General features: G+C 39.2%; 2 protein-coding genes across 2 annotated transcripts in view; both read left to right on the top strand.

Annotated features, from left to right (window-relative positions):
• Positions 1-12,458, top strand: part of LOC102959849 (ubiquitin-conjugating enzyme E2 variant 1-like) — a 46,101-nt gene that overhangs the window by 17,701 nt on the left and 15,942 nt on the right. The gene's annotated exons all lie outside the window — the stretch shown is intronic.
• IFNE (interferon epsilon) lies at positions 11,576-12,226 on the top strand. The gene has a single exon (XM_007098513.2). It carries the CDS (start codon positions 11,576-11,578, stop codon positions 12,200-12,202), a length of 627 nt encoding a protein of 208 aa, XP_007098575.1. The 3' UTR covers positions 12,203-12,226.

Below are 12,458 nucleotides of genomic sequence, written 5' to 3'. Positions count from 1 at the left end.
TGACTGGCGCGTTTCCTAAAATATATATTTTGGCAGATCTTTTTCTGTAATGATTTCCACGTAGAATCCCTGTTAACTTTTTCAGGTCAAACGAGCAGCATCCATTAAGACATTGTATACTATACTATTCTGGAAGAAATATGTTTGCTCACATTATCTGGCGCATTAGATTTAGATGCGGCAAAAGTTTGGTGCAAAAGGATCCAGGACCTCTTGGCACCCAGGACCACTCCCTTAAACACACACACACACACACACACACAGAGAGAGAGAGAGAGAGAGAGAGAGAACAGAGCTTTTCCTGAGCCTTGTTCAGACCTTTCAATCATTGATTTTTATGTAGTTTCTTAAACCCAGGTAAGAATTTCAGGGTTCTCCCCTACTAGCGATTGAAAAACAGTTATGTCTCTGTGTGCCAAGTGGATGATAAATAACTTCTCACATGTTATCTCAATAATTGGTATATATTGTTATATATCAGGCTATCTTTCTATCCCGATTTTACAGATGAGGCAATGAATTCAAAGCTGTAGAGGTTTGTACAAGTTCACCTAGCTAAATGACAGAGCTAGAATATGAGCCTGTGTCTGTCTTGATGCTCGAATTGTTCTCTTCCTTGTGACATGTTTACATTTGCCCTTCTACCCACAAAACCTCTCCTTGGATGATATTTCTACTTTTGTTGTTAGCTGTGGGTTTTGTTTTTGTTTTTTTTTGAAGGCACTGTAAAATAAGAAGCACCAAGGGAACATGATAATACCTTAGAGTCACGTGGAGCTGGGTTTGAATTCTACTTATGACCTAACTATCTTTGCTGTGTCTTTGTTTTGGGTTGTTAATCCCATCTAGTGACATTTTCAGATACTGTGTGTTTCAAGTCTTGAGTGTCTCTTTGGTTCAGTTTTTTGTTCTGTTTTCCATTTCCCTTCTCATTGTATTTATGTTCATTTTCCCTGTGGATCTTATTTAGAGTAGCTGCTTTAATATCTCTGCTAATTCCATCATCTCTCAGTCCATTTCTGTTGACTCATTTTTTTTTTCCTGAATACGGGAAACACATTTTCCTATATCCTTATAGGTTTAATAGTTTATATGGAATGTCAGACATTGTAGTTTTATGTTTTAATGTGCTGGATTTTGTTTTATTTCTTTAAAGAATTTTGGGTTTTGTTCTGTAGGCAGTCACTGGTTGTAGATGAGTTGGTTTTTTTCCAGTCTTGTTCTTAAGCTCTTTCAAGACAGGTCTTGATTAGGCTTTACTTTAGGACTAATTTAGCCTCATATTTAAGAGTGACTTTTTGGGGGTTCTTCATTGAATGCCCTATGGATTCAAGAATGTCTCTCCTAGGTGGCTGGTGGGACTTGGAATGATTTCCAACCCTGAATGTATTCTTTGGCTTCAAGCTCCATGATGTTTGTTTTCTTCCTCTGAATGTTATACTTGTTGAGCCTTACTGGGCTTCACCTGATGTGTGCACAGGTCAGTATTCACCAAGGACTCAAGAGTACCCCCTGAAAATTTCTGGAACTCTCTCTCCATAACTAGCTCCCTCCTTTTGGGTGCTCTGCTCTGCAAGTTCTGGCTGGTTTTGGCCTCCCCAAACTCTAATCTCTGTTTCTTCAACTCAGAGAGATTGTCTAGGGAGGATCCTCCTTCCTGGTGCCCAGTCTAGAAATTGCCTCCAATTAGAAAGCCTCATTTGCTTCCCATCTCTCAGGAACCACAGTCTTCCGCTGCCTTTCATCCAGTGACTACAAATAGCTGTTGCCTATATTTTGTCTAGTTTTCTAGCTGTTTACTCTGGGAGGTTAATTCTTGACCTGTAAGTCCCTCATGATCAGAAGTGAAAGTCCCTGTGGTTGGAAATGTTATTTAACTTCTCTAAATCACAGGTGGGTTTTTTTTCTTTTCATTTTAAAGTGGAGATAATAATACCTACCTCTCAAGCCTATTATAAAGATTATAAATAATATCAATATATTCTCTTAGTACTGCACAACATTTGGATTTAATATGCCCATGTCTTGGTTTCCTTTTTTGTGCAATGGGAGCTGTAAGAGCACTTAAATCATAGAACAATGAAATGAATTCATATTTAGAGTTTGCCAAAAGTAATGCCCTACACATAGAATTGTAGGTGTTGGTTAAATAAAAATTTTATTTAATTTTCATCCAAGTTAGTTAGCATGTCGTGCGATAATGGTAGTTAAATAAAAATTTTAGACAATCATGGGGATGTTGTTTGCTACTAGAAAGAAAACAATTCTACCACTAACCAACAGTAAACATACTTGGAGTTCAGAGGACATGCAAACAATTTCTTAACTTTTCCCGCTGAGATGCTTTTCAGTTTATAGAGACCATCTTTCATGGTTGTACAGGGTTCCGTCTCTCTCTTCTGCCCTTCATTTTCCCTCTGTCTTAAACTTCTTGTCCCCTCCCTGCCCAATTACCCAGTTCACTCCTGGCTGTGTGATGAAATATTCTCAAAATCATGATGCCCATATTTGCCTGCATCTTTGAAGAGCTTTGGTGTATCTTTTCCTGTTGATCTCCGAAAAGCTTAGGTCTTTTAATTTTATCAGAAAGGATCCTATGTAGCAAAAATCTTTCTCTTGTTATCTGGACCACTTCTTATGACTTTGATATGTTTGATGTGCTAAGAGTCTCTGTTGCTTTACAATATTTTACCGAAGAATCCTGCTGAGGGTTGGGGGTGAGGGGAAGAAAAGAGGAGGTGATAAATTACAAATACATAAAGCTTTACGAGAAGTATTTCATATGTAGTATATATTAAGTAAGTGGATATTGCCATGTGAGTGGATACCCAAGTAGCATTGTTATCTAACCAAGTATAAATACGAAGACTAGAGAAAATAGGAAGTCAGTTGTGAAGTATGATCAGAGGGGTGTAGGTGGACTATATTGCCCTGAACTTGATCATTTAGGTATAATCCAGACTCGCCTGTTATCAGTTCCAGAATTCAACACTTCCACTGCTCTCTTTCTCGTATCTTAGAGTCCCTTGTTTCATTGTCATTCAGTTGAATACCACCTGGCAAAGTCCCAATCCTGGATGGACTGTGGACCTTCTCTGCTTTTGTTCAAAGCAAGGTAAATTGATGTCATTATTACCTTAGGGGTGACTAAGCAACTATGCACTATATATCTGGTGACTAACCAGGTACATTAGTCAAGTAATACATGCATATATGTTAAATATGAAATATATATATATGTCAATATAATTTTATATTGACACCTAGTCTTTCTTCCATCCTTCCTGCTAAAGACCAAGCCTGCCATGAGTTCCATCTCTTTCTCCTCTCTCCACTGGCCTCATCTAGTCAACAGGTTGTCATTACCACCTCAAAAACCAAAATAAAATATCAAAGCCCTCCAAGATTGAATATTCCATTATTGCTTTCTTTTGGTTTTTCTCCTCCATGTAGTGATCAGACTTTTGTTGGCATCACCTACGTTGTTTTTTCCATTTCATCTTAAAAGCAGTGAAATCTGGCTCCCACCCAGACTGCTCTGTTGAAAATTCCGTTTACGAAAGTCACTAATGACTTCCATGTCATTAACACCAATGTATGCTTTCAAGTACTTTCTTTGCTTATCCACTCGGCAGCATGGGACACTGCTAGACTACCCTTCTTTCTTGAAAGCCGCTTTCCCTTCTACTGATCCAGACACTCTATTTCCCTTTGTGGTATCCTCGTCCACTCATTCCTTAGATCCTGGTGTGCCTCAGGGGGTGATCTTAGGCTACCTGATTTTCTTGTTCTGTATATGGAAGTTCTACAACCAGGCAGTCCATAAGTAGAAAGAGAAGATGCTCCCAACTGATCTTATTCTGATCTACTTTTATGTCATGCTATACAATTTGATTATACTTCACTGTTTTCCCCTTCTCACCCTACCTAATCCAGTTAAGCTTCATTCCTGGGATCTTTATCACTGGCTCACTGAACAGGCCTAAACAGTGATAAGAAGATAATAAACAATTAATAAAAATTTGTTGACTGAATTAATGTCATGAGGACCACTACATGTTGTCTAAGTGCTTTTAGAGCATGCACCCTCTTGATCCTTCTTTCTTTGGATTAATTGACATTTACTGGGAAAAAAAAAACACTGATGGAAGATAGGCTTCATCTTATTTTCAGCTGTGGCTGATTAATAGGGGACTGAGCGGGGACTGAGCTTGGGAGAGCTATGTTGAATGTACTTGTCCGGGGGTCAATGGAAAAGAGTGTTTCAATCTATTGATACTGTCATACCTCATACAAATAACATACTAATATCATTTATTGAGTGTGGAGCATCTGCCAAACACTGTGATAAGCACATTGTTTCAACCAGAAGTCACAACAGCTGCATGAGATACTGTTGTTACCCTTGTCTTTACATTGATGTAATGGAGACACAGAGATGTTCATCGCTTGGTTAAGAGCACACAGCAAACAGATAGTAAAGCTGGGCTGTCACACTTTAGAGCCCATGAGCTTAAGCATCATGCTATACTCATAATGCAGAGTGGTGGCCTTTTCTTTCCCTGTATTTTTGCCATTCTTGGCCTCAATTAAACTGTGAAGAGGGGACAAAAAACCAGCATAGGCGATGATAGTATGGAGAAAGAAGGGTACTCTGCCCTATGAGGCCTCAGTGATCACATCTCAAAAATGAATAATTTCACTAAAAAAATACATGCACATGCAAACACACACTTCTTCCCCCTTTTGAACTAGTCACAAAAGTTGCCAATATAAGAGAGAGAATCTTGGTTTTGAAACATTTCAGAGTAACTGCCAGTCTGATGCCCCAATATTCTCACGAACTTTAATGTGTATTTCCTATAAGCAGGAACATTTCTCCTGCATAACCATAACGTCATCATCAAAATTAAGACATTAACATCATTACATTAGAAGAATGTAATACTCAGCCTTCATGTTTAGATTTGTCCAGTTGTACCAGTAATATCCTTAATAGCAAATGGACACTGTTGAGAATCACACTGGGTTCAGTTGGCATATTCTCTAGTCTCACGGAACCTCTAGCAATCTGCCAATTACAGTTCAGGCTTCCTGCCCCCGCACTGTTTCCCACAATGGTTTCTGCTCATGAGTCTCTGTTTCAGTAAACTGTTAGTCCCTGGATTCTCCGGCCTCTCTCTCTCCAATTTGGGGGGCGTTGGTTTGCCCTGTGTCTCCCTCTGTCTTATGGATCCAAAAAGAGTGATTGATTTTTCAGTGTGTTTAGCTTTTTACTTAATAGGACAGAGTGATGCCTTCTAAGCTCCTCATTTGCAGAACTGGAAACCGGAGGTCCCTTTAGTCTCCTTTAATCTGGAATGTTTCCTTGGTCTTTCTTTGACTTTCACAGCCTTGAACTGTTACAGGGCAATTATTTTGTAGAATGTTCCTCAATTTTGGTTTAAGTGATATTTCCTCATGATTAAATCCAAGTTATTTACATTGGTGGGAATAGCGCAGAAGGGATGTTGTTATTTTGATTTGCATCTTATGGGATGGTGCATGATTTCAATTTGTCCCATTACTGATGGGGCTCACTTTGATCCTCTGAGTAAGTATGGCATCTAGGCATTTTGATGTGACTGCCTGGCTATTCCTCTATTTAGCTCATTAACACTAAGTGTAAGTATTTACGTAAGCTATACGAACTATATGAGGTATATATATTTAATGTTTGTTTATTTTTGTGAGAGAGAGAGGGAGAGCACACATGTGAGTGGGGAGGAGCAGAGAAAGGGAGGGACAGAGGATCCAAAGTGGGCTCTGTAATGACAGCAGAGAGCCCAATGCAAGGCTCGAACTCACAAACCATGAAATCATGACGTGAGCAGAAATTAGTTGTTTAACCTACTGAGTCACCCAGGCGCCCCCGTTGAGGTAATAGATACATTGATTAGCTTGATTATAGTGATCATTTCACAATGTACATGTATACCAAAATATCACATTGTTTACCTTAAATATATACAACTTTTATAAATAAACAGAGAGTAAAGTTGTTGAGTATTTTCTATGGCTGTACTTTGAAACTTTCTCCATAAGAACTTTGCCTTCCTCCATAAGTCACTCGCCTTAGGCTATGACTCTTTCCAGAAACTGTACCCCCACAGATACTCTACTCTTCTCAGGCTCCAACACCCCATGCTAGGTCAGCTGTCCATATGGAGGCTCGCCTCATCCTCTTTGAGCCCTGGCATCCCTCTGAACTACCATGCATCCCCACCTCTTCTGGCACAATTCTTACCTTTTTTCTGTCCAAATAGTGGTTTTAGGACTGGATTTTTCAGAAAAGGTATACGAAGCAGAGATTATATGTCATTTAAGATCACTTCTAACTAACAGCGTCCGATGACAGCTAAATTAATATGGTTAAATTTTTGTAAATAGATGCTCAGAAAAAGGGGGCAGAGGTGTGTTGAGATCATTGTGACAAATGACCATGCTCAAAATAATCACTGAGTCCAGGGAAAGTGAGGTAGTGAGTAGCCTGGATGAGGGCTAGATGTATCAGATGGGGACTCTGGCCAGAAGCACAAGACCCGAGAGCATGCAGAGAAGTCAGGTTGTGCTGACCAACAGCCCTTAGGAAAGGGAGAAGTGATGTCTGTGAATAGTCAGGAAGCAACAAGTGTCCATTAAAGCGATCAAGGCAAGAAAAGGGAAAGACTTCACAATACTAACCAGCAAGTATCTTCATATGACTTAGAGTAATTAATGATCTTATGCGTTATGGGAACTATTCATTTTGTCAAAGTAATAATGTGTTGCTGACCACACATTATTAGACCACTAGGTGCCATGAACTTTTGGATTTCTCTTGCCAACAGTGCAAGATGATACCAGGCTCTAAGTAATTGATGTTATGCTGCCATCTTTTGGTTAAATGTAAAATGCTTTTCTTACAGGGGCGCCTGGGTGGCTCAGTTGGTTAAGCGTTCTGGACTTAAGCGCAGGTCATGATCTCACGGTTAGTGGGCTCGAGCCCTGCATCGGGTACTATGCTGACAGCTTGGAGCCTGGAGCCTGCTTCAGATTCTGTGTCTCCTTCTCTCTCTGCCCCTCCCCTGCTTCTGCTCTGTCTCTATCTCTCAAAAATAAATAAACATTAAAAAAAATTTAATGCCTTTCTTACTAATGAGCTATTGTGGTATGTTTTGAACACAGAGAGGTAATCGCGAGGTTTTTTTTTTGCAGCATTAATGTTTTTTAGATTGACAATAATGTTAAATAAATTTGTGGGAAAAAAGGTGAATAGATAAAAATGTATATTTGAGCAAATTTAAAAACCACTTACAAAGTCCATTCTAGTGAAAGATAGATTGCCACTGGTAGTTTATTCTATTTTTCCTTTCGTTTTTTAAATTTTCTTTATGTTTATTTATTTTTGAGACAGAGAGAGACAGAGCATGAACGGGGGAGGGTCAGAGAGAGGGAGACACAGAATCTGAAGCAGGCTCCAGGCTCTGAGCTGTCAGCACAGAGCCCGACGCGGGGCTCGACCTCACGAACCGCGAGATCAGGACCTGAGCCAAAGTCAGACGCTTAACCAACTGAGCGACCCACGTGCCCTGCACACACAACTTTTTGTTAAGAATACCTAGTGTCCACGTCACTTAGAATCTCAAGACTGGAGAAAGAATACTCAGGAAGGAATCGGCATGGGTGCTTGGGTGGCTCAGTGGGCTGAGCGTCAGACTTTGGCTCAGGTCATGATCTCACTGTTCCTGAGTTCGAGCTCCACGTCAGGCTCCTGCCGTCAACCTTTCAGCGTAGAACCCACTTTGGATCCTCTGTCCCCCTCTCACTGACCCTCCCCTGCTTGTGCTCTCCCCAAAATAAATAAATATTTTTTAAAAAGGAATGGGCCAACTATCCCCAGGGTGGACACAGGGCTGGGAACATCTCCTGCTTCCATCAGCCAGAGTGCAAAGACTTCCTAGTACAGGGAACAGTGAGTAGAGTCCTTATAAGGATGGTCCCTTGGTAGTGAGATGACATTACCCTAGACTACAAAGTCTGCTCCATCCATGCTACCGAAGTTGAAAAACAAGCCCCAAACAAATCAAACAGATTCCAAGTAATTCAACTATGTCCTACAACAAAGCCCAGCCGTATATGTAGGGCTTAACAAATCCAGTACCCATGATGTAGAACTTAGAATGTTCTGAATCCAGCCAAAAGCCATCAGGCATACAAAGAAATAGGAAAATAGGACCCATAAGCAGTAGAAAAGATAATCATGAAACAAGGCCCAGAAATGACACAAATGACAGAATTAGCAGAGAAGGAAGCTTAAACACCTATCATATATAAACCACATAAGCTCAGGAAGATAGGAGAAAAGATGAACGTGATGAGGAAGGAAATGAAAGATATCAAAAAGGAACAAAATAAACTTCTAGAGATGAGAAATATACTACCTAAAGTGATAAATATACTAGATGGGATTAACATTCAGATAAGATAAAGCAGAAGAAATTATCACTGAACCTGAAGACATTGCCATAGAAATGATCAAAAATAAAAGAGAAAAAGCTAAACGAACAAAACATCAGTGGCCTGTATGATCATACTGATGGTCTGATATATCTGTACTTAAAGTCCCAGAAGGAGATAAAAAATGTTGAAAAAAATAAGGTCTGAAACTTTTCCCAATTTAATTAAAATTATCGGGGCGCCTGGGTGGCTCAGTTGGTTAAGCGCCCAACTTCAGCTCAGGTCATGATCTCACAGTTCATGAGTTTGAGCCCTGCATCGGGCTCTGTGCTGACAGCTCAGAGCCTAGAGCCTGCTTTGGATCTGTGTCTCTCTGTCTCTGCCTCCTCCCTGCTCATGCTCTGTGTCTCCCTCTCAAAAATAAGTAAATTAAAAAAAATTATAAACTCACAGATTCAAAAAGCTTAGGAAACTCAGAAGACACAAGAAGAAAATTGCATCAAGGCGCATTATCATCAAATTGCTGAAATATAATGGTACAGAGAAAACCTTAAAAGCAGTTGGGGAAAGAGAAGACATATTATGCAAAAGAAATAAAATTAAGATGACAGTAGTCTTCTCTTCAGAAATCGTGCAAGCCAAAAGACAATGGAACAACATCTTTACAGTACTGAGGGAAAAACTATCTCAACTTAGAATTCTATACTCAGCAAAAACGTATGTTCAAACTGAAGGCAAAATGCTTTTTCAGACAAACAAAAAGCCAAGAGAATATGTCACCAGCAGAACTGAGATACAAGAATTATTAAAGGATTTAAGAATAATAATAGTTATTCAAGAAAAATGATAGCAAATAGAAATTTAGATCTACTGAAAGGAAATGAACAGCACCAGAAATGGTATGTTGGTAAATGTATGATAATGAGTAAATATAGAAGAAAGGCTTCCTCATTTAAAAAATCTCTTTAAAATATATAATTGACTATTTAAAATAAATATAGTATCAATGTTTGTGGGGTTTAAAACACATGAAAATGTTTAGCAACTAGAGCACAAAGGATGAGTGGATGGAGAAGAGTATATTGTGATATCCTTTAAGCCATGTGTAATATTATTTGAAAGTAAATTGTAATATGCTAAATAAAGATATATATTTTAATATTTTTTAAGTTTTTAAATTTACTTTGAGAAAGACAGAAAGCACACGAGCATGGGAGGGGCAGAGAGAGAGGGAGAGAGAATCCCAAGCAGGCTCCACACTGTCAGCACAAGTCCCACATGGTGCCCGATCCCACAAACTGACCATGACCTGAGCTGAAATCAAGAGTCAGATGCTTAACCGACTGAGCCACCCGGGCACCCCAAAGACATATATTTTACACCCTAGAGAAAGTACTATAAAAATAAAGTGGTAAAGCTAATAAACCAATAGTGGAGATAAAATGGAATCATGTTTTGTAATCAATCCAAAAGAAGGAAAAAAACCATATGAACAATTAGAAAACAAATAGCAACATGGTTAGATGTAACCCTGCTATATGACAATCATACTTACATACTCACATAAATGTAAATGTGACAAAAATATATAGCCATGCATAAGACAGAACAAGAAAAGTGTTTTTAAAAGGGTATACAATGCTGTGAGGATCCAGAAGACAGATTATAGCTTCGTAAAAGAAATCTACATCCTAAAGAAGTAACCCTTAGTCCTTGCACAGACACATATTAGAGGTGAAGGAGGTAACACCATGGGTGATATTTCTGAGAGAGAAGACACACACACACACACACACACACACACACACACACACCTCTGCTAGGTGTATTAAGGAAATAGTGAGTCATTAACTTTATCTGGAATTCAGTTTCCCTTACCTTATATTTGGAGCAACAGTGGGAGATAAGATTGGAAAGGTAGATTGAAGGCATATTTGGGAGGACTTAAAATGTGGAACTGGGTATTTGTAATTCAAGAGGCATTATTAATGTAAAGATAGTAGCTTTGCTTTACCATAGTTAGTGGTACCCGAGGGAATGTACATCAGCCAACTGCCCAACCTTTTCACATATAACTTTATCATTTATAATGATTACATGGCATTTAATTATATGGATATACCAACATTTATTTAACCATTTCCCTATTATTGGACCTATAAGCCATTTCTAATATTCTGCAGTTGTAATAACTTTATAATGACCTTCTTTCGCTAATTTTTTTCTCATTCACATTACTTTCATAGGTTAGAAACTTAGATATTGAACTACTTTAGTAAGATATAAAACAATTTGGGATGCCTGGGTGCCTCAGTCTGTTGAGCGTCCGACTCTTGGTTTCTGCTCAGGTCATGATTTCATGGTTTGGGAGTTGGAGCCCCATGTCAGGCTCTGTGCTGACAGTGAGGAGCCTGCTTGGGATTCTCTCTCTGCTCCTCACCTGCTCTCTCTCTAGCTCTCTCTCAAAAACAAATAATGAATAAACATTAAAAAACAATTTTAGATTGCTCATACATATTTTAAGGTTAATTTGCTCAAGCGTTTGCACAAATTTACAGTTCTACTTGAGTTTTTAAATTTAGTAGTCTGTATAGATTTTAATTCCCTGTCCCCCCACCCCCTGTCCAAGCACCCTATAGGTGCTGCTAAGCCTCTGATAAATATTACTCCATGAAAGAGTACTCCTTTAAAAAAATACTCTCAATAAAAGAACTTTAATAAGCTTGACTAAATATTTAGAAAGCATATTGTGTTGAGTGAAACTTTGTATCTAATACATAATGAGAGTAATAGAAAATCATATTGGGTGACTAGTCTGTAATTATCCAAGGAACACATACAATGAATCAAGTTCTTTTGGTTACTTCGTTAAACAGCCAACACAATGGGGAAAGTGGAGGAAAGGTCCCATAAACACTATGAAAAGGGAACCAGAAAACCCAGTATGTAATCTTGGAGTAATGACAGCATCGGAAAACAAAACCAACAAAAGAGAACACCTTCCAGAACAATCTGAGCTGCATGAAAGGCAAACATTCACTAAAGTTGGAGCTTTCCTAAGTCTGCCCAGAGATAAGTGGCATATTTGACCTTCACCATGATTAACAAGCATTTCTTTGAAATTGTGTCGGTGCTGTTGGCCTCTTCTACTATCTTCTCCCTAGAGTTGAAACTGGCTCTCTTCCAACAAAGAGTAAACAGAGAGAGTTTAAAACTCTTGAGTACATTGCAAAGCTCATCAATTCAGCAGTGTCTGCCACACAGGAAAAACTTCCTGCTTCCCCAGCGGTCTGTGAATCCTCGCCAGTACCAGAAAGGACAAGCACTGGCCATTCTTCACGAGATGCTTCAGCAGATCTTCAACCTCTTCAGGGCAAATACTTCTTCGGGTGGTTGGGAGGAAAGCCACGTGGAGAAGTTCCTCACTGAGCTTCATCAACAGCTGGAATACCTAGAAACACTCACAGGCCTGGAAGCAGAGCAGGACAGCAGCATCTTGGGGAGTGAGAACGTTAGGTTACCGATTAAAATGTACTTCCAAAGGATCCACGATTACCTGGAAAGCCAAGAGTACAGCAGCTGTGCCTGGACCATTGTTCGAGGAGAAATCAACCGGTGTCTCTTCTTTGCACTCCAGCTGATAAGAAAGATAAGCAAACGAGGAATGCATTCCTCGAAGAATGAGGAGCATGAGCCGAGGGCAGACTTTAGAAGCATAGGGTAGGTGGAGGGGCGGGAGGACTGTTCCAGAGACTATTATTTCTTCTTGTCATTAATTGCTTTGGTTTCGTGTGTGTAGATATATGTATATTTATTTACCTGTCCTTTAAGATTATGCGTAGTGACTACAATGGTCTTTGTTTTGTAATGTCACTTTGTATTTTCCATTCATCTTAAATTTTCATGAGATAAAATAGATTCATCAGTATTTCATACTTGGTTCTTCAAATGGGTTTATTTTCCTCAGAGTAAATGAGGTA

Source organism: Panthera tigris, chromosome D4 (genome assembly GCF_018350195.1).
Source record: "Panthera tigris isolate Pti1 chromosome D4, P.tigris_Pti1_mat1.1, whole genome shotgun sequence".
NCBI lineage: Eukaryota > Metazoa > Chordata > Mammalia > Carnivora > Felidae > Panthera > Panthera tigris.
This window is presented reverse-complemented; position numbering and strand designations above follow the sequence as displayed.

What these genes read in the sequence shown, in the direction of transcription:
- IFNE (XM_007098513.2), top strand. Translation starts at nt 11,576, where the DNA reads ATGATTAACAAGCATTTCTTTGAAATTGTGTCGGTGCTGTTGGCCTCT.